The sequence below is a fragment of the Hyaena hyaena genome, unplaced genomic scaffold (assembly GCF_003009895.1).
Source record: "Hyaena hyaena isolate Hyena2069 unplaced genomic scaffold, ASM300989v1 scaffold_143, whole genome shotgun sequence".
Lineage (NCBI taxonomy): Eukaryota > Metazoa > Chordata > Mammalia > Carnivora > Hyaenidae > Hyaena > Hyaena hyaena.
This window is the reverse complement of record NW_024080775.1, coordinates 2,217,533-2,240,113: the sequence shown is the minus strand read 5'-3', so window position 1 is coordinate 2,240,113 and position 22,581 is coordinate 2,217,533. Positions and strand designations below refer to the sequence as shown.

General features: G+C 38.4%; 1 protein-coding gene across 1 annotated transcript in view; it reads right to left on the bottom strand.

The window, feature by feature from the left end:
• The window catches only part of ST8SIA1 (ST8 alpha-N-acetyl-neuraminide alpha-2,8-sialyltransferase 1), a 155,555-nt gene that overhangs the window by 30,226 nt on the left and 102,748 nt on the right, over positions 1–22,581 (bottom strand). Inside the window, exon 4 of the mRNA XM_039238594.1 lies at positions 20,766–20,858. Coding sequence (XP_039094525.1) covers positions 20,766–20,858 — 93 coding nt within the window. The remainder of the gene's footprint in view (positions 1–20,765; positions 20,859–22,581) is intronic.

Below are 22,581 nucleotides of genomic sequence, written 5' to 3'. Positions count from 1 at the left end.
CACAGAAATCATCAAACTACAAATCATATCTTTCTTCTCCACCCCTAGAACTGGTTTTAAAACATTTACCATCACATCACTGTTTTCAGTCTCTGCATTTTAATCACTTCTAAAATTTACTATTAGTACATTTTATTGCAAATTTCTTTATTTTTGAATAGGTGCCTCTTACCTATATATTATAGCTGTGCTTTAATATATTAAAGCATATTAATATCCAAGTAATTCAGAAGGGTATTTGAGAAATATATTTTGTGAACCCTTGTATTATATATAAATGACAGCTTGGCTTGATAGAAAATTTGGCTTCTCAAATCTTTATACCTACTGTGACATTTCTGCTGAAATTTAATGATGTGAAAAGTCTGAAGCCATCTTGATTCTTACTCCTTTATAAGTAAACCATGTTTTTCTAACAGAATACCTGTAAAATTTTTGTTATACATGAAATGTAAAAATGTTCTAGAATATGTTTAATGTGGGTCTTTTCCCCATTAATCTGACCTGGAATGTGACAGGTGATTTTAATCTATGGTCTTGTTTCAGATCCTGCTTCATAAAAAAAAATTTTTTTAATATTTTTATTTATTTCTAGGAGAGAGAGAGAGACATCGTGAGCAGGGGAAGGTCAGAGAGAGAGGGAGATACAGACTCTGAAATAGGCTCCAGGCTCTGAGCTGGCAGTCAGCAGAGAGCCCGACGCGGGGCTCAAACCCATGAACAGCGAGATCATGACCTAAGCGAAAGTCGGACGCTTAACCGACTAAGCCACCCAGGCGCCCCTTTTTTTGTTTTTTAATATTCTTTTAAATTGGGTCTGATGAGTGCTTAATTTTTCTTTCTTGAATTTTCTTAGGAAAACCTGTAACCCATAGGTAGGTTCTTCTTTCTTTTCTCTCAATCTTATGTCTTGTTATATCCATTTTTATTTTTCCCCTCTACATTCTTAAAGTTGAAATATTGCAAACTTTACTTTCTGCACTCTAACTCTGCTCTTTGCTGTGTCCAGTGTGACATTTATCACTTTCTTTTAATTCTGCCTCCTCCTAGCCATCTCCCTATTAATCTCCACTTTCAGCTCATTCTTTGTTCTCCTCAACACTCCTTGTCCTGAATAGGTCAATGCATATTGAATATGTCAAGCTAAGGCTTTGGAAGTTTTTCTTTATTCCCTATTATTTGTGTATTTTTTCCTCTGGGTCTTTAAATTGCTTTCCTTTGTGATGCAGAATGTTTGGGTGATCTATACCAAATTTTTAAAATTATTTTTCTTAAACAGTAAACACACACACACACACACAGGCACACACCCAGAACCATAAAACCTGATCCAGAATAATATTTGGCTACAAAATCGATGCATGGTGTCCTCTATCCTGCAGTTACTGATCAGTTAGGGGATTTTACATTTTCTTTCTTGGATCTAGATCTACAAAGAATACTGAAGTGCTGAGCTCTGAGCCTGGTTTCCGGTGTCTGACAAGCATTCATCCCATGTTTCTGCTGGATCGAGGGAGGATCTTCTACTCCAACTGGTCTGACTGCTAGGGAGTCATACGTAGGCTTCAGTTCTTCTTCAGTTAGTGATGAGGGTAAAAATCGCACCTCCAGCTAGACTATTCTTAGGGCTCTTCCTCACATCTTTCCTCTTTGTACATCTTCCTGAAGCTCTTATAGATCTCAGTATGCAAAGTACCACTGCCTCTCTCTGTCACTCTCTACCCATGGCAACTGTATATATTGTGAAGTATGGTGCCCAAGTGGATGAAGAAAGAGAAGAGCTGATGGGGAGAAGGAAAAGCATGACACTATCAAGCTAAGAAGAGTTCAAATGGCTTTGGGATTTTCTGTGTTTCTTTGCCAGTGGATAGAGTGGGGTTGACTCATAGTCTTTTCCCATCTTCTTCCCAGATTTCTGTGCTATTCTGGTTCAGCAGTCTTAGTTTAGGATTATGACTCTCGACTCAACTCCCTCCTCGCTGCAGTTAGTGGAAATTCCCTGCAGATTCTAGCGTGTGATTTTCTCTTATCCTTATTTTTTAGTTCTCTTGTTACTTTTTTTGTCTATTTTTTTTATGGTGATTTAATTTAAAAGTTGGAATAAAGCATTTCACCAGACTGGGACATATTAACCCAGTTACTTGCTGAAGGCTGACTCTGTGTCAAACAAAAAGATTAAAAAGATAGAGTCTAGACTTTTGAGAACTAAACCTTATAAGGGACCATGAAGAGGACAATTTAGGCAGAAGGTATCACATGTGTGCAGAAGTAATGGTGAGAATGGTTTTGGGGGAGTGGGGAGTGATGCTGGAGTTTGAGGCAAAGGAGAGTGAGCAGTGGAGGGTGGTGATGAACTGAGACTTATTTAGAAAGTAATAGGGAGCCAGGCAAAATTTTAATTTTGGATTTGAGAAGAAAAATCTGTACTGTAGGGGAAAAATGGGTTAAAGGAAGACCCTAGACCATTTGAGCTCTGGCAAGGAATTGTTAAGTTATGGCCTAAATAAGGGCAACGAGAGGAGAAATAATGAGACAGTACAAAGGGAATAAATAATGTGAAAGTAATATTGACAGTTGAGTAGATATGGATGATGAAGTGAGGAGGTGCAAGGGTGACTTGAAGGTCAATTGCCTCTGACTGAATGGGCGGTGCTAATCACTGTTAGAGGGACAAAGAAGATTTGATGGTAAAGATAATTTGTTCACTTTGGGGACATGCTGAAACTGAGGAGCTTCTAAATGAAGACGGCCGGTAGACACAAAGCTGTCTGAAGCACAGAAGTGAACAAAGGCCAGGGATAAATCTGCATTAGTGGTGGTTATGGCTGAGGATGAAGGCCATGCTTGTTTTCCCCACGGGAAAACCAATGCAAGAAAAAAAGAGCTGAGAGGTAACAGTGGGGAACACCAACATTAAGGGGATAGAGAAAAAATAACCAGCAAAGGAAGCTAACAAGAAAGAGAAAAAAGAGGTATGTTGGGAAGCAAGGGAGAAAAGACTTTCAAGGAAACCAAAAAAGTGTTAAACGCAGCAGAGTTCAAGCTGTATAAACAGTAATAATACTACTAACCCCTAGTTTCAAACTGCTAGGACTTTAAATTTAGTTAATAAGAAGAAATGTGTTCAAACAAATAATAACTGAAAGCTCTTGCATGGTAACACAATGTTTCTAATCAGAAAACTTTTTCATCTAATGGGAATTTGTGTTACGAAACTTCTGCCTTCCGGGCTTTATTACTGATATTATGCACAGGTATTATCTAGCAAATATCTGAAAAAATGCAGCCTACTTGTTTCACAGAATTTGCTGGGACAATGAGTTGACACAGAATCCCAAGAAGGAGACAACTTTCTAAGGGTTTCTGGTCTTAGAGGAGAGAAGTAGATGGGACTTTGCAATTCAGAAAAATAGAGTCTGTTTCCTATTAATTTTCTGAAAGCTGTCATTAATCTTGTGGCAGTAGGGTGAGCCCTAGGAATAACCAGCCATACGAATGTTGTGGCAGAAGCAACACTGAAAGATTCCTTTCTAATCCTTTGCCTAAAATGCCTCCCCAACCCCCACTCCCCAAGATAGTCAAGGTGTCTGCAGTTCCTTAGGTAAAGAATTATTCTAATTTGCTAAAGCACTTAGTTTCCTCCAAATAGTCCCAGTAAAACCACTGCGGGAGGGAGGGGTGTGGGGGGGAGGCACAATAGCATATTATCACCCATTAATAATTCAAAAACTATCTGCTCTTCGAGTGATTTGTTATCATCTTAAAAAGAAAAGATAAGGGTGCCTGGGTGGCTCAGTTGGTTAAGCCTCTGACTTTGGCTCAGGTCATGATCTCATGGTTCATGGGTTCAAGCCCTGCATCAGGCTCTGTGCTGACAGCTCAGACTGGAGCCTGCCTCGGATTCTGTGTCTCCCTCTCTCTCTGCCCCTCCCCTGTTCACACTCTGTCTCTCTTTCTCTCTTAAAAATAAATAAACATTAAAAAAAATTTTAAAAGAAGAAAAGATAAGGACTGGGCATTGAGATCTGAATCATAAGGCTCTGCCTTGGGGACGGGACTCTTTCAACCAAGGAACATCAAGTCACCTGAAACAGGAGGGAAGGGACCAAAATAAAGGAGGGGCCAATGCAAAGCAGAATTTCTCAGAATTTTCTTTAACCCAAATTCCTCCTTAACAAGCATTAAGATCTCTTCTGGTCACTGCCTTTCCAGATTCTGATGTTCTTCCAAGGTATGTGTGTCCCCTCCTAAGAATCACAGATCTTCAACAAATCCCAAACAACCAGAAAAAGGTTGCTGAAGTTGGACTTCCTATAATTTGAATTGTGAAAGTAATAGGGAACTTTCTTAAATTTTTCTAACAGAAATATGTAAATATATATTAGATTATAATACTGCATATGCTTTTCTAAAGACCCCCATGCCTGCTGGGGATTCTGACCTGACACTGCAAGTGCTCCATCACCAACCCTGTCATTAACACATTCACACCTGGACAGGTAAGAGGCAAACAACTGATCAAATTAATTAATATTTGCCATTTTTTCCCCGAGCTGAAGAGCATCACAAAAAATAATTGTCATAGGCTGAACCAAAAATTCAAAGCAGAAAAACAAGCCCACATGGAAAGAAAATGCCTGAAAAGAGAGGAAGGAAGCATAAGAGTCTGAGATGGCCACATACAAACTAATTCTTCCACTTTGTGCTAATAAAACAGGCTATATTGTTCAGATTGAGTTGCTGTGGTATTACAAATGCCAGATGATTAAAAGTCAAGAATAACAGTCTTTTATCTGTGTGTTGGCTGGTTTGAAAGTGTTGGGAAAACACAGCACAGGAGCCACAAGGAGACCAGAAACCCACAGAATGGCAACAGGGAGAAGAAAGGCCCTCCTTCCTTCTCCAGCCTCTGTCTAGTGCCTCTCATTGGGAAGCCTCACAGGGAATCAGCTGGCAAAGAAAAAATGTGATTTGTAGGGTCTTGGTTCTAGCATCACCAGAGTATAGAGAAGTGGGTTGTAGCTGAGAGATAATATGCTATTAAATGGCACAAATAGTAATGATGGAAGCATAAAAATTTGTTGGGGGACTAATGCAATAATTCAGGAGAGAAATGACTGAGGCTCGCACCAGGGCAGTCATAGTGAAGAAGGTGGAGGAATGACTACTACGCTTAAAGTAGTTTCCTCATAATCTAGCAGTGGATTTAATCAAATGTGAGGTTGAGAGAAAGAGATAAGCCAAGGAGGACTCCAAGGTGTTTGGAGTGAAAAACTGGAAAAGCAGTTTCCATTTTTTGAGATGAGGAAAATGGCAGAGCACATGGGCTTTAGAGGGGGGGGAAATTGGGAGTTCTGCACTGGTTAAATTTCATATTCATATTAGATATCCAAATAGATTAGCCCCGCTGAGATTTGAGCATATGAGCCTGGAGAATAAAGAAACAGATCCTAGATGCAGTACAAATTTAGGAGTCTCAGAGAATCAATGGCATTTAAAGCAATGAGATCAGAAGAAATCCTGTAGAGAATGAATAAACAGAGAAAAAGAGAAGTTAGGGGATAGATTCCTGGATCACTCCAATGTTTACTGTTTTAAGAGATGAGAAGAAGCCAGCAAATCTACCAAGGAGTAACAGTTTTTGAAAAAGCAAGAGAATCAAGAGTATTGACTTGGAGGCTAGGTTAGAAGAGTGAATTAAGAAAGAGAAAAGGAGGCACAGCAAAGGAAACAACCCACAAAACTAATAGGCAACCAACGGAATGGGAAAAGATAGTTGCAAATGACATATCAGATAAAGGGTTAATATCCAAAATCGATAAGGAACTCACCAAACTTCACACCCGAAAAACAAACAACCCAGTGAAGAAATGGGCAGAAGATATGAACAGACTCTTTTCCAAAGAGGACATCCAGATGGCCAACAGACACATGAAACGATGCTCAGCATCCCTCCTCATCAGGGACATACAAATCAAAACCACACTGAGATACCACCTCACGCCAGTCAGAGTGGCTACAATGAGCAAATCAGAGAACTCTAGATGCTGGCGAGGATGTGGAGAAACGGGCACCCTCTTACACTCTTGGTGGGAATGTAAACTGGTGCAGCCCCTCTGGAAAACAGTGTGGAGGTTCCTCAAAAAACTAACAGTAGAACTCCCCTATGGCCCAGCAATAGCACTGCTAGGAATTTACCCAAGGGATACAGAAATGCTGATGCATAGGAGCACGTGTACCCCAATGTTCATAGCAGCACTCTGAACAATAACTAAAACATGGAAAGAGCCTAAGTGTCCATCAACGGACGAATGGATCAAGAAGTGGTTTATCTATACCATGGAATACTACATGGCAATGAGAAACAATGAAATCTGGCCATGTGTAGCACCATGGATGGACCCTTGAGGGGGTTATGCTGAGTGAAATAGGTCAGGCAGAGAAGGACAAATATCATATGTTTGCACGTATAGGAGGATTAGGAGGAACTTGACGGAGGACCATGGGGGAGAAGAAGGGGGGAAATGGTGGGGGAAAGGGAGAGGCAAACCATGAGGGACTCTTGAATGCTGACAAAAACTGAGGACTGATGGATGTGGGGGGGAGGGGGGGATGGGCATGGAGGAGGATACTTGTGGGGATGACCACTGAGTGTTATGTGGAAACTAATTTGACAATAAACTATTTGTAAAAAAAAAAAAAAAGAAAGAAGGAAAGAGAAAAGGATCAAATGTATCATGTGGGGCTAACAGGTAAAGTAAGGTGAGAACTGACAATTGACCATTGCAGTTGACAATGGGGAGTTAAAGAAATAACTTAAAATTTTTTTTCCAAAGTGGGAGGACAGGAACTTGCAGATTGAAAAGATCCAGTGAGTAGCAGCACAATGAATAAATTGGGCCAATAATAAGGCACGCCATCATGAAATTTCAAAATACTGAGATGGAGGGTAAGGCAAAGGGTATGTGGGTGGGAGTAAGGAGAAGACCGGTTTGGAATGCAGGAGGAAATAGAAATCCAGGTCATATGCAAAAGATGAGGGATCAAAATGACATCTGTTTTCTCAAAAACAACACTGGAATGTAGAAATCACTGGAGAAATGTCTTCAAAATGCTAAAGGAAAAGGATTTCCAAACTAAGAATAAAACCCTAGTAAAAATACCAATCAAATATGAGTAGAATAAAAATAATTCCAGACACGCAGGGTGCCCCAATTTTTTATTTCCTTGCACCTTCCTGGGAAGCTATCAGAGAATTGACATCACCAACATGAAAACAATAATCCAAGAAAGATGATACAGGTTATGTGAATTAGGAGATCCAATACAGGTAAAAGGTGAAGGGAATCCTGGGGCACCTGGGTGGCTCAGTCAGTTAAGTGTCGACTTCAGCTCAGGTCATGATCTTGCAGTCTGTGAGTTCAAGCCCCGCATTAGGCTCTGTGGTGTCAGCTCAGAGCCTGGCGTCTGCTTTGGATTCTGTGTCTCCCTCTCTCTGCGCCTTCCCCACTCATGCTCTGTCCCTCTGTCTCAAAAATGAATAAATGTTAAAAAAAAAAAAAAGGTGAAGGAAATCCCTAGTGTGATGGTAAAGGAAGATTCTAGGATAACAACCTTGCATCAGGTAGATATTAGAACATATAAGAAGATTTCAGGACTGCAATTCATTGTTGACACTGCTGAATGCCATTTAAACAACTGGCTAAGATTTTAGAAGTTTTACTACAACGAGGTACATGTGAAAGGAAAAGAAGAAAACAAGACAGGTACTAACTGTCTTGTTCAGGGAACTAGGATGCTGGGGAGAGAACAGGCTTCCTTCTTATCACTTCTGTTTTCTCAAGGAAGTAAAAAGGAAGGTTATGACCTGGAAGAGATAGATGAGGAGGCAGTGTTGGGGGTTTGAGGAAGGGGAAGATATGGCACAGTCGTCTGGAAGCGGGCAAGTAAATGGACTTCAGAAATGCAGTGGGATTGCTTATCCATTGGTGGGCAATTCTCAGTGGTATATGAAAGAACCAGCCGATTGTCATCTCTTTGGATTGTAAACACATCTAATTGGAGGTGACAGCAGCAAAAAGGAACAGAAACTATTTCAAATGATGGAAAAAAGCCACCAAGCAGAGAGCATGGCTAATAAGCATCGTGTGGTCATTAAGTAGAGTGGAAGTCCACACGAGTGGAGAAATGGCAAGAGCAGTGTATGGGAGGAGGGGCGCCTGGCATTGGAGAAGTGGCTTGAAAGACAGGACAATGACTTGGCCTCATTTGAAGGAGTGTAATTTGAATGATTTAAAGAAGAATACCTCACAGTTAAAATATCACAAGATAATTTAGCTGTGAGAATTGATTATAAAAGTGTGGAGGATTACAGAAGCAGAGAACCTGGTAAGGGGTAATCACAATTTCTCCTGGAAACAAGTAATTGCCTTTTATCCAGATGGGAAACGGTTAGAGGTTAGTTAAAGCTACCACTACAAGCAATTATTTTGTGATGAGGTGCTTCTGTTTTACGCAGCTCCACAAAAACAACTGGAAATAGGAGATATTGTGAATTACGCCTTCATCAAAAAGCTTCCTGTATTAACTTGCAGTGGCCTGTGGTCTTTTTCCTGCTGGTTCATCATGTTTAAGTAGTAATCTTGTGGCTTCCTGTGGTGTTTTTTTAAAACATTTATTGAACATGTATTCTTTTACTGTTTTATATCTCCTGTTACAGGCAGAAGCTTTGTGATATAGTGTTATGAAGTCAGAAATCACTCTTTTTTTTGCCTCCCCAGGAGTTTCACCCAATTATTTCTAAATCAATAAATCCTCCCTTTTCCTTTTAATAAATGGTAAAGTCATGTATGGATCTCTTAGAGTTTTCTCTTGTCTCATAGTCAGAACTATCTAAGCTGCAATACCAACTATACACCCCTAGGTGGTGTCTCTCTAAAGACTTCCCAACAAAAGAGAATCCAAAGTCCTACATCCAAGCCAATTCTGACACTTAATATCTCACTGAAGCACATCACTTAATTTGGCCATCACAAACGTTTTTACCAAAAAATCAGAACAGTGTGAATACCTACATCGCTTGCCTCTCCTTCACCAGTTGTATGTACCGAACAGTTAGACACCGCTTGCTATTCTCTCTTTCGTGTGGCCTCTTCCTCCAAAGAGTTGCCCTTTTCTTTTCTGTCTAATCATTTTAATTTCTGAGTAACAGGCAGGTCTTATTTATTTAAAAGAAATTATATTTCATCACATATAAGATGCTATCCTATTATTTACCAGTAATATAGAAAAGAACACTGCCCATAAAACTAGGACTCAATGTTTTTCCAGTAATGCTGTGGATAGTCCTATACTAGCCTCTACTTGTTTTAACCTCCATCATGAATTCTAAGGAACTGAGAGAGATTTTTCCTGCTTTTACTTGTACCCTGTGGCATGTGACACAGAGGATCATTTTACATCCACCTTAGTAACTGCTTCTAATACACTTGCATCAACTTGTGGGTATTTTTTCTCTCTTATTCTGCTGCTTTCTAAGAAAATAAAAAATTGCTTCTATCATTTCTCTGAAACAATAATTTGATTATAAATCAAACTGGCACCTCTCTGCTGTTTCCATGTCTTTTTAAGAGTTTATTTATTTATTTTGAGAGAAAGAGAGAGAGAGAGAAAGCATGAGCAGGAGATGAGCAGAGAGAGAGGAAAAGAATCCCAAACAGGCTCCACACAGTGCGGAACCCCATGGGGGGCTCAAACTCACAAACCGTGAGATCATGACCTGAACCGAAGTTGGACACTCAGCTGACCCAGCCACCCAGGTACCTCTCCATGTCTTTTTAAACACAAAATAGAGATATTTTAAATGACAATCAAACTCAATATGTGCAGTACTAACAATGCACAGACATCACTGAGATGACAGCATGAGAACACCTATGACCAAGGTCTTCCTTGCTCAGGCAGCATCAACTGTGATTCAGCTTCTGCCAGGTCAATAGAGGCTATAAAAGGCAGCTCCGCCTCACAGATACTAAACTATAAAAAACTGTACATCTCATAATCAATAAAATATGTAATTTTATTTTGTGAGCATGGTGTCCCTCCCTTCTGCCTTTCCCTTCATTAGTACTTACAATAGTATTTATCAAATATGCCATCTGTTCTGTCAATTTACATCCTGCTTCTGTCCATAATTGACAACACAACTCTGATTTTTAAGATGCTCTTCTCCTTGGTTGTTGCTATGTGTGCAGGCGTGTGTCACTGTGTCATATAGAAAACCAGATATGAAAGTTAATAATGGAAATTTAAGTCAAAGAACACATCATGATTTAGAGACCTAGCCAAACAGTAAAACTCAGATTTTAAGAAGTCTTTCTAGGGGTGCCTGGGTGGTTCAGTCAGTTAAGCGTCTGACTTTGGCTCAGGTCATGATCTCGCAGTTCATGGGTTTGAGCCCTGTGTTGGGCTCTCTGCTGTCAGTGTGGAGCCTGCTTCAGATTTTCTGTATCCCACCCGGTCTGCCCCTCCCCTACTCACATGCTCTCTCTCTCTCTCTCAAAAATAAACAAACATTAAAAAAATTTAATCTTTAAAAAATCTTTCCATTGAAAAATTAAAGCAATTTAATAATAGACACTTAAAGAGATACATTCTTATAATTCAAGTTAAAAAGCATTTTTCAATAAGAATATATAATGGATTATTTTAACCAATCTATAATGAAATACAATTATAATTAATAATTTCTAACACTATGTTCTATTTAACCCACTTAGTTCATGTGCTCCAGTAAAATTAATTACAAATATAAATTTAACAATAAAGTAATTTTCACAGAGACTACAGAAATATTCATATACATACTTATAATTATTACTATTTTACCATTTTTTGGTGAGGATAATTAGTAAAAGTCAGTAATAGCTGAACAATCTGAAATCACTGAATACATAATCAACCCCATGGAATGGAATTGTTCACAGATGGACCCCACCATCTTGCCCAAAGAAGCTCTTAGCACATATGGAGTTTGATAAGATAATTAGCCAGTTTCAGACTTTACATTTAAGGTTGCCTACCACTGTTAAGGTGGGGCACAAATGCCTTAGCCCTAAGGAAATATCTTGGTGAGTCAAGAGGGTATCTCTATATTCCAAAGAGGGCACGCAGTCAATACAAGCATAGCACTTCCCAAAATTTCAATTTAAATATTCCTAGTAAAGTTACATTTTCAAGTTACATTTTCTGCCCCTAAGTGCCATTATTCAGAGCACAAACCATGTTGACTCCAGATGAAATAGTGCCTCCACCATTTATACTCACACAAATGCATAGATGTATTAGAAATCTGAAGAGTAAGAGAAAGTGAAAGAAAGGTTATGGGGAAATAATATCAGGACACATAGTTTCTGAAAAACAATTTACAATTAACTTTAGACATTTAAGTTCTTTTCTAGCCAGACTGCCTATGGTTCCCAAAGATTTCTCTCCTGCTCCTTCCCACCTCTCCCTTCTCTAGCCCTTCTTTACTCCGTTTCTCTTCTGTTTTGGCTCATCCTAATGGCTCTATACTTTTCTACTACTCATATTCAACTCTGGAATCAACACCACGCTCTTGAGTTTCTCCCCAACTCCCAGAAATTAGCAAGAAATAGTTCTACACACAGCACACTTTCTAAACAAAATTCTCGTGCTGTTACCAACATTTTTCCTGCCATGCTATATGCAGAGACTAGTTAAGTAACTTCTATCAGATCACACAGCCAACGCTGTGTTCCCAGAACTCTGCCTTCAATTTTTCCTTTCCTTCCACTCCAGTTGAAACTCAATGCTGATCACAAAAAATATACAACTGAAGTAAATACTAAAAAGAAGATTGGGGGGGTGGATACAAATTTTTGGTACAATGGCCTCAATATGTTGCATGTCAATATAAATCCGGTGTAAAGATTCTTAAACTGCTACTCTTGCTGAGTCACCCCCTAATGTATTATCACTGGCATGCAACCCATTTTCAATGGACCAGCATGAAATTGCCAGGAAAATTTAGGCTACTCTAATATCTATTTACTAATTATGAACTAATGCTTTAAGAGCAACATTTGCTGGGACCTGCTATTTAATGCTAAAGGATTGGAAGATCACAGAGTCAGGGAGAAGGGAGGAAATAAATGGACACTGATGTAGTAACTACTCTGCCTCAAGAGTTGGGTCCCTGGTGCCACATTCACTTCCATTGCTCCCAGGACAATGTTACTAGGAAGACCAGAGAACGTTCTGATTTTCTAAATTCAGCACACAAAATGTGAGGTCCAACCTAATCTCACTTGGACCTGGAGGGACAGAATTACACACAAAATTGGGGTTTTAGTCATTATAGTCTTCCCTTCTAACTCATAGGGCAGCTGTGTCATCAAAGTGAGTTATTGAGAGAAAATATAAAATTACAAAGCCTGTTTCTTAAAAATTTTTTAATATTCATTCTTGAGAGAGAGAGAGAGAGAGAATGAATGGAGGAGAGGCAGAAAGAGAGATGGAGACACAGAATTCCAAAGCTGGCTCCAGGCTCTGAGCTATCAGCAGAGAGCCCAATGTGGGGATTGAACTCAGGGATGACCTGAGCTGGAGTTGGATGCTTAACTGACTGAGACAGCCAGGCTCCCTAGAAAGCCTGCTTTTAAAAAAAAAAAAAAAAAAAGATTCTTTCCTATTATAAACTCTTGAGGCAAATTTTGAAAATGTTGACTATTTCCTTAGAGGTTTTCTATGCATATATTTTATATAGTTAAAGGATACACATTTATATACTTATTTTTTCACTTAATATGCTAACATGAGCATTTTACTATTTTTTAAAATTATTCATGAACTGGATGGTAGCCAATTTTGTTAGTCAACTACATGCACACAGAAAATACTGTTTCTTGGGCAAAGGTAATTTTTTATATAGTTGTAAAATTCCATTACATCCTGTTGCCAAAGAAGCATTTGGAACTTTGTATAGCTGTATAGAAAGCAATTATTTTTTTTAAGAATAAACATTTTTTAAAGTCAGCAAAAAAAATGATACATGAAAATTATTTCCAAATTTCCTTGCATATTATTCCATCAGTACAAACATATGGTAAGTTACAAAACCACTGGTGTATTTTTATATGTTTAAAGACTGTCATTGTTTTCAAATTTCCCACAGCATGATATGTATATTTGTATAGAGTAGGAATTCTTTGTTTTTAGAATGGGTTTATAGAAAAATAATGAAAGGCTAATTTTTATTTACCACCTATTCAAAACTCCACTTCAGACGTTTCAAAATATCGGCATTGGCTTTTTTAATCTCCTCTACTATATTTTTGATTTTAGGTTATGCTTTTTTGGGTTTCTGTTCTTGTTGCTACTTCTTTCAACACTATGGAGATCCTGGGGCTCTCAGTCAATGCTGTCATGGGAAGAGTCTTGGGGGATCCTCTGGAAGGAGCTGAGTTTATTTTCAAAGTTCAATGGATATGAACTGTTTGGCCTAAGGGCAGATTGTAGCAGATTATATTTTCTAAAGGTGATCATGACAGTATTTTCTATCATGCATGCTCTTCTAACAATGTAATTGATATTCCTTGAACAAGAGGTAGATCTGTGCTAGAACTCTTCCCCCATGAACCTGGTGGGCCTGTGTGATTGCTTCAACCAACAGAGTATGACAGAAGCGACACTGGGTGTGAGGGAAATATGAAGTCACTTCTGATGTGAGGTTATAAAAATGGCCTGCGCTTTTGGGCGTCTAGGTGGCTTAGTCAGTTAAGTGTCCAACTTCAGCTCAGGTCATGGTCTCACGGATTGTGAGTTGGAGCCTCACATCAGGCTCGCTTCTGTCAGTGCAGAGCCTGCTTTGGATCCTTCGTTTCCCTCTCTCTCTGCCCCCCCCCAAATAAATAAACATTAAAAAATAAATTAAAATTAACATTTAAAAATGCCACGCATTTCCACTTTGTTCTCTTTGGATACTAGCTTTGGGGGAAGCCAGCTACCATGTAACAGTCCATCTGTCCTGAGTCTGTCATGCTGTGAGGGAGTCCAAAACTAGCCCAAGAGGAGACATCCCATGGAGAGCCCTAAGACTATATGGAGAAAGAGAGATGCCCCAGCTGCTCTAATCCTTTGCCATTTCAACTCCAGCCACTGGGTGAGAGGTCATGAGCCAGATCTGCACAGCCTACTCTTTCCCAACCTCCTGACTCAGAAACTGTGAAACACACTGAAAATGACTGTTGCTGTTTAAACCATGAAGAGTGATGTGTTATTGTGCAATGTAACTGAAACAAGAGTTTTCAAACACTTCAACTCTGATCTCGCCTTCCCAATTTATGTGACGTTAGTTTCCAGTACATTAGTGTGCATTTGTTTTGACGCTGTCAGCAAAAATCATAGGTAAAGATAATGTACAATTATTTTATGCACATGAGGTTTGTTTAGATTCATTCATATGCGTACCAATTTCTTTGCATGCCAGTTTTTCTTCTGAAGTAAGAAGATACTTCTTTTCTCCCGAGATACATTCTTTAGAATTTCTCTCAGTGAAACTCTCCTGGTGATAAATACTCTCCTTGTCTGTTTTTCAGAAAATGATTTTTTCTTTTGAAAAATAATTTTCTGAGTACACATCTCTATGTTGATTGTTTCTCCTTTTAGAGCTTTGAAGGTACTTTTCCACTGCTTTCTCCTTTCCATTTTTATATTCGAGAACGTTTGCTTTTTAATTAATTACCATTCTTTTGCAAGACATCTGTCTTTTCTACCTGGCAGCTTTTTGCAGCTTCTTATTATCTTTAGTTCAGTTTTACTAAAACGGTCTAGGTTTGCACTTTTAAAAAATTTAATTGACTATGTTTGATGCTTCATGTTTCCTGTATTTATGGATTAGCTTATTATTTAATTCTAAAAAAGTTTCAGGGCTCCTGGGTGGCTCAGTCGGTTAAGCGTCTGACTTCAGCTCAGGTCATGATCTCACAGTTCGTGGGTTCAAGCCCCCCATCAGGCTCTGTACTGACAGCTAGCTCAGAGCCTGGAGCCTGTCTTTGGATTCTGTGTCTCCCTCTCTCTCTGACCCGCCCTTGCTCATGCTGTCTCTATCTCTCTCTCAAAAATAAATAAAATATTAAAAATTTTTTTAAAGTTTCAACCTTTATCTCTTTTATAATTCCACAATTCTACTTAAATGTAGTCCCTTCTCATTTTATCCTCCACCTGTTGTTATCTTGCCTCCCTATTTTCTCTATCCTAGACTCCAGCTCACCCATCCTCCTTGAGCTGTGTCTAATCTGATGTGTGTTCATTTCAACAGTCATTCTTTCATTTCTAAAAGTTCTACTTGGCCCTTGTGCAAGGTTACCTAGTTAATTGTGATATTCTCTTATTGGCTTATTCCTTTTTTTTCTATGAAGATTTCATTCTTAGTTATATACTGCATCTGACAATTCCAGTATATTCTCAGGCATTTGTATCTATAATTTGCCATTTGCTCTTTGTCTCTGAGGGCTCTCAATGTCAATGGCTTGTGTGCATTTCAGTGTTTGCTTTCATGAGCTTGCATTTGTTTGAAAGTGATACATGAGAATTCCGAGAGTTTTCTTCCAGAAGAAATATGTGCTTCTGTTGGAAGCCAGGGTCTGCTAAGGACATGGGGCCACATTAAGTCCCTTATCAGGGGTTAAAGTGGAACACACATGATCATAGTAGGTCCCGGGCTTGATCTCCAGCTCTCAACACTAAGATCAGAACTTCATACCTCACAGTTTTAGTTCCCTGATTTTCTATTTTGTGGGGTTTTATTGTTTGTTTGTTTGTTTGTTTGTTTGGGGAGAAGGGTACAGATATCCTTGGAGAGTCCCTAAATTTGATAAGTCCAATAATACATTTGAAAATATGTTTTCTCTAAGAACAAAATGTGTTCCAATGGAAGAGTCCTCTTGAGTAGCTATGGTGGATATCAGTCAGAACAGCTTTTACCTACCAGACACAGTTATATTACCTCATTTGTATCTCTCAGCCGTCCTCAAGACAATTTTATTCTCACTTGACAGATGGGAGGTTAAGGAACTAACGTTACATAGCCAGTAAGTAGAAGCACTCATCAGTACTGGCACTAGAATGTGAACACAAATCTGTTTAAAGCCAAACCTGTGGGGCGCCTGGGTGGCTTAGTCGGTTAAGCGTCCGACTTTCGCTTAGGTCGTGATCTCGCGGTTCGTGGGTTCGAGCCCCGCATTGGGCTCTGTGCTGACTGCCAGCTCAGAGGCTGGAGCNTTAAGCGTCCGACTTTCGCTTAGGTCGTGATCTCGCGGTTCGTGGGTTCGAGCCCCGCATTGGGCTCTGTGCTGACTGCCAGCTCAGAGCCTGGAGCCTGTTTCAGTCTGTGACTCCCTCTCTCTGACCCTCCCCTGCTCACGCCTTCTCTCTCTCTCCTAGAAATAAAACTAAATAAATAAATAAAGCCAAACCTGTGTTCCTCGCCACCATGTATGTAATACTGCCTCTCAGACACAAACTTCATAAAGACCTCTATCCTTTTAGAATCATCTCTGCTCTATCTTCTACTTCCAGTTTTAGTATCTGCTTTTTAACGCTCTTCTATCATGACAGACGTTAGACTGAGCGGCTATCAGTGACTGCCAAGCCTTGATGCAAACACTGATAAGCTGCTCTGAGTTTGGAGAGAAAAGAAAAAAGGAGTCATTCGGCAGAACAGATAGGGAAGTTTCAGGAACACAATCTGAGACATGAGTCATATAGAATTTTAAAGAGAAACTGTTATCAATCTTCTTTAGACCAAAGTTATTTTCCTCAATGTTCAAATTATTTTTTTAAAGTACATAAATAAAATAAGCAATTGTTCTCCCTGCTAATATTGCTACCCTCCCAATTGCCTTTAGCAAAAGCAGAGGCAATTACCATTGGATGAAGTCTCTTCCACTTGTATGGGAAGAGATTACCCAGGCTTTACATGATATTAAAAACCTCAAAATAAATATTGGGGTCTCATATAAAGTTCTCCTAATGAATTAAAAGTTAAGCATGGACAAATTTTAAAAGGTTAATTCCACCATTGACTTACACTCCATTTATTCTAAAAACTTTATTTCCTAATTCATGTCAACTTAAAAAAAAAAAAAAAAGTAAAGAAGCCTTCCCACCTAAGTATTCCACTAATACTATTTTGAAATATCTGTTACTAAAAACTTCATCTCCTATCTTAAGATCATAAATATTTTAACTGACACCAAAAAAAATTTTTTTAAGTTTGTTTATTTATTTTGAGAGAGAGAGAGATAACCAGGGAGGAGTAGAGAGAGAGGGAAAGAGAGAATTCCAAGCAGGCTCTGTAAGCTTGCTGTTAGCACAGAGCCCGATGCGGGGCTTAATCTTACCAACTGTGGGATCATGATCTCAACTGAAATCTAGAGTCAGACACTTAACTGACTGAGCCACCCCGGTGCCTACCTCAAAAATCTCTTTTTGTAAGACAATTCAAACCACATTCAAATTTGATTTGTAAAATTTGGCTTAAAGGACATTTAAAATATATTTGTTCACTTATTCATTCATTCCAGAAACATTTACTTTGCATGTCTTGTATGCTAAACAACATGCAAGGGTCTGAAGAGCACAGGTGAAGGGTTCTTGACTGCAAACTGCTCACACCTGTGAGCCTCTTGTGTGCCTCCATGAAAACACACACATACTCAAGATCCTGACGCTCTTTGTTAGTGACTGCAAATAATCATTTCTCCAGTTAGAGCTTCAAAGTTTAAAAATGAATTCTTAATGTCATAATACAACAATCAATTAAGTTCCAGTTTTTATGTATAATAACTGAATTCCTATTCTGAATAGGAATAAATCTTTTTCCAGGCTCTACTTTCACAATTTTCCTTTCTCCCCTTCACAAAAGGCACACTTCCTATCACCCAAATATTACAATGACGCATTGTTCCCCCCCCCCCCCCACCCAGGGTAAAAACCACTCAGGCAGGCAAAGAAACATTTCCAAGATCCACAGCTTCTGAGGGAGTGTCCCTTGAGAAAGAACAAAAAGATCCTTATAAGAAATACAAAGAAGCTATACTTCATTTTATCTGGAGGATAAACTATGGCAATCCCCATTCCTTACTTCTATGTTCCCCATACTTCTGTGTTGAATAATTAGAATTCAGAAGTAAGATGATTATATGGGTTACATTTTAACACCTACTTGAATTAAAAGATGGTCAGCCTTTTTCTTACGAAAGTCAGTTCAACTTAGGAGTTACTTCGACAAAGAACACTGACCTTGTTAGGAGGGCAGGTAACATCCAAAGAGCTGTATCTGCACTTCTGAGATTTTGGCAATATATAAAACATATGCACAATATAGAATACACTGAAAGTACATACTTGGTGGAATATAACTTTATGCTAAAAAACGAGATAACTTCAAAGTGATCAAGGAAATAATGATAGCTTTTTAAAAGTACTTTTAAAGGATATTTGAACAAAAATATCTGAGGCCCAAGGGGTAAGAGGCAGTATGTTGATGAAGGGGTAACCCCAGGAACAGATCCTTGCTGTCACCCATCTGCAAAACTCATCAAAGAAAGGAAGAGAACAATAGCCATGCATTTGAAGGTCCAGTACACTCTGCTGCCACTGAGAACAAACTCTCTTCTCTGGGCCCCTAAAAATGCACTCAGAAGGTAAGTGTGACTTCCTGAAAAGCCCTTTCTAATCTTACGTCTCAGATATCCTAACTAATCTCTTTGTTCTGGGTGCAGTCAAGAAGAAATCACTTTATACCCACTGAACAATAATTTGTGAAGAAGGCAGATCTCATGTTATGCATTCTTACTACACAAACACACACAAAACACAAGCCCAAGGAAACTTTTGGAGGTGAAAGATATGTTTAGATATGTTTAGTACCTCGAGTGTGGTCGTATGTATCACTAGTGTATGCATATGCCCAAACTTGTCAAATTATATATATACATTAACCATGCAAGGTTTTTTGTGATTTAATTATACTCAATAAAACTGTTTTTTAAAAGATAAGAATGTACTCTAAACAATATACCCTAACAAAGGCTATAGCAAAGCTCCTTGCTGAGAATTTCTTTTAAATACATCAATGATGTTACCTTCTCTAACCTTATTTTTGCTACCATAATTATATGTGTACCCTTATTTATTTATTTATTTATTTATTTATTTATTTTTTGCAAGACAGTAAAACTACTGTTATAAAAATAAATATTCACAAGGACTGAATTCCTTAAATATGAAAAATGAAATTATAAGTGCACTAGAAAAATATAAGATAATATTTTTTTATGGAGGGGATGTGGATAAGGAAGATCATCCAAAGAAAGATTAAGAAAAAAGAAGAAGCCATAAAGGAAAAGGAAATTTCACTGCATAAAACATGTTAAATTTTGGAAGGACAGAAGTTAAAAGATCTGTGATAGGTTAGAAGAAAATATTTGCTACATATATAGCAAACATATCTATAATATAAACATTTAATATCTATAATAGAAACCATTCCTATAAATCAACAGGAAAACATTTTTTAAACAAATAACACAAAATGAGTAAAATACAAACAGGCATTTCATAGAGGAAATACTGATAGTCAATACCCACTCAGCATTTGCTGTATTCAGAAAAATATATAATAAGTAAAAAAATAATATATCATCTCTCACCTAACAGACTGCCAAAAATTTAAAAGATGAATAGTACATAATGTTGTTTTCAGTACTGGGAGACAGGCGGTCTTATCGTTTACAAAAGAGAATTACTTTCTAAAATGGTACATTTTAGAAGGGTGATTTCACAGTATCTGTCAAAATTAAAAACTGTTTGGTTATATTTTTAGACATCTATTATATGAGAATGCTTACTATGAAACTCAAACAAGCAGGTGCAGCATTGCCTATAAAGTGACACACAGGTGCTGGTCACTTGGATAGGACTCCCTTAGATTACAAGTAACTGACCCCAACACACCCGAGTATCTCAGTCCTAACTGCTAGTCATCTGTACAGGAGAGTATAAGGCAATGTTGGATTCCTCACTTCACAGAGACTGAGTCAGAATCTACAAGAAAAATCCTTGGAGAAACAGCCCATAGAGTACTGACCAGTTTCGTCAACTGGAGACCAACCCCCAAAAGCTTCCACAGCTGCTGTCAGGATCTCTAGAATTGATTTGGGAGCAAGAATTTTCCATCTGCGTTCCTGAATCTGATTGAATGTAACATAGTGTAATATCATCATATGGTTATACCTTCCTGTCCATTCCTGACAATATTGCTATGTTCATGCATACTTGTGCAGTAGATTGGTTGTTTTTTTGTTTTTCTTCTTTAACAAAACCAATATTAACTCAGTTCACCAATCAATGAGTTGGGACAAAAGCCAACAAATTGGATAGTAATAGGAATGAGTAAGCAGGCTACTGTATTGCTTCTTTGAGTAAAACAACGGATTTTCATGTTATTTCTACCACCTCTAAAGGCAAGAAACAGAGCCCCAGAAGAAGCATAAAATAGTGTTTAGATTCCCATAGTCCTGCTTCATTTATTTACAATTCTCTCCTTCATTTTTCCTGTCTGTCCAGATGGCTTTCTTCTTTGTTTCTCAAACTGAACTATGTTCACTGTCTTTAAAATGTTAAATACTTCAAAGGCCTTCCTCTTTAGTTCCTTACAAACAGAAATCACAAACTCTTACCTTTGCCGAATTATGCTGGGATTAGCTGTCACTAAATGACTTTTGGATCCAACATCTTTAGTGTATTCACTTGACAAAGGAGGAAGATTACATCTAGAGAAACAAAAACATTTTAGAATGATCTACAGACTTTTTTAAATCAAGACCATTTTCATGACAAATAGGAATTTTTACTAGGTCTACCTTAGTTCACAAATAATCATTTTTATCACCTCTCCCTTTTAATAGTCATTAGATGACTAACTATAACCATCTTCAAAGTGCAGTCATAAAAGCTAGTCCTGTTTTAGAAAAAAATGTCAGCTAGAGAGTTAAGTGATCTGTTAAAAAAGAGACATTAACTAGAATGAATTTATTCCATTCAAAATATTTTTGGGGTGGTAAGACAGGAAGTATTAGGCTTAAAACTGGAACTCAAGAGGGTGTGGTACATTAAAGACACAAGGCCTACAGTGTTCTCTGTATACCCACAAACCTCAAGACATAGTCAAGAATTGTATTTGCTTATGGTTTTTCTTTCTTTTACCAAATTCTTAATTTTCCAATAGTACGTTCAGAGCAGATTCTGTCATTTAAATCAATACATGTCTGACCTCTGTGTATGTAACCAATGTATGGGCTAACGACTGGTGAACACATAGTGATTTGTTATCTAAAGAAATGCAGTGATTTCCCACTGTCCCAGTTCAGCCCAGGGAAAGAGTACAGGTGTTGGTTTCCTGGTGACAAAAATAACTCCCCTCCCTCACACACACACACACACACACACACACACTCAACCCCAGTCCTTGTTGCTTTCCTTGGCCACAATGCCTTATGAATGTTTACAATGGAAAATATGGCAACTGCATATCCAAATCCCATGGTTTTCTACCAGTGGAACATTAATTCATCTGCCTGGCCTCAGTTTCCCCATTACATAAAATGAGGGTAATGACTTTTCTTTCCTAATGAGGTTGTTCTAAGGATTATAGTAAGAAATGTACAAAAAGTCCCTACCTTGGTACCTCACACATAATAAAAACTCAAAAATATCACATATCAGAAACCTATATACATATTATTTATGAAGACCCTAAATGAATCTGTACTTTACATTGGGTTTTCTTTTATCACTCTGTCCTGGTTTCTCCTCTCTACTCATAGCTCTAACTTGACTCCTACCACATCAAGGCATCTCTAACTCTTCACTATTTCAACAAACTAAAACTTCATGTATTTGTAGTGAAAAAGAGCTTGCAAATATTAAGGTGTCTGCCATTTCCCCAACTACTAAATTTACCCTACAAATTTCCCCAGGACATGGAATGTACCCACTCAGCTGATCTGCTCAAGTTCCTTGATGCTGTCTTGTATTTGCCCTGTGACTGCTACCACATCAGGGCATCTTGGGTAAAACTTGTCTCAGTTGATTTGGAATCTTCCTTTCATCTGCTCTGCAGTAATGAGATACTGACTTTGCAGGCAGCTACCCACAAATTAACTGGTCAGCCAGTTGACGATTTCGCTGAGTGCCCATTGAGAACAAACACAATGGTCATTGTAGGGGGGTGAAGGGGAAGCCAAGGCACAGGGCCTTTTCTTGAGATGTCTACAGTCTGGTGGTCACACCATATCTTGTGTGGTTTCTGAGGACATTTTTGAGGGACTGAGCTTAAGCATTACCAACCAGGCTCATCCGGCCATGGTGCTATGGTCTTGTGATTTAACTGATCTTTGCAAAGACGAAGGTGATTTCAAAGATAAAACATAAGCTAAAATTTGGGCATTTATCTCTTAAGGAAGATTTGATCTTGACAGTCTTCATAACATTTGA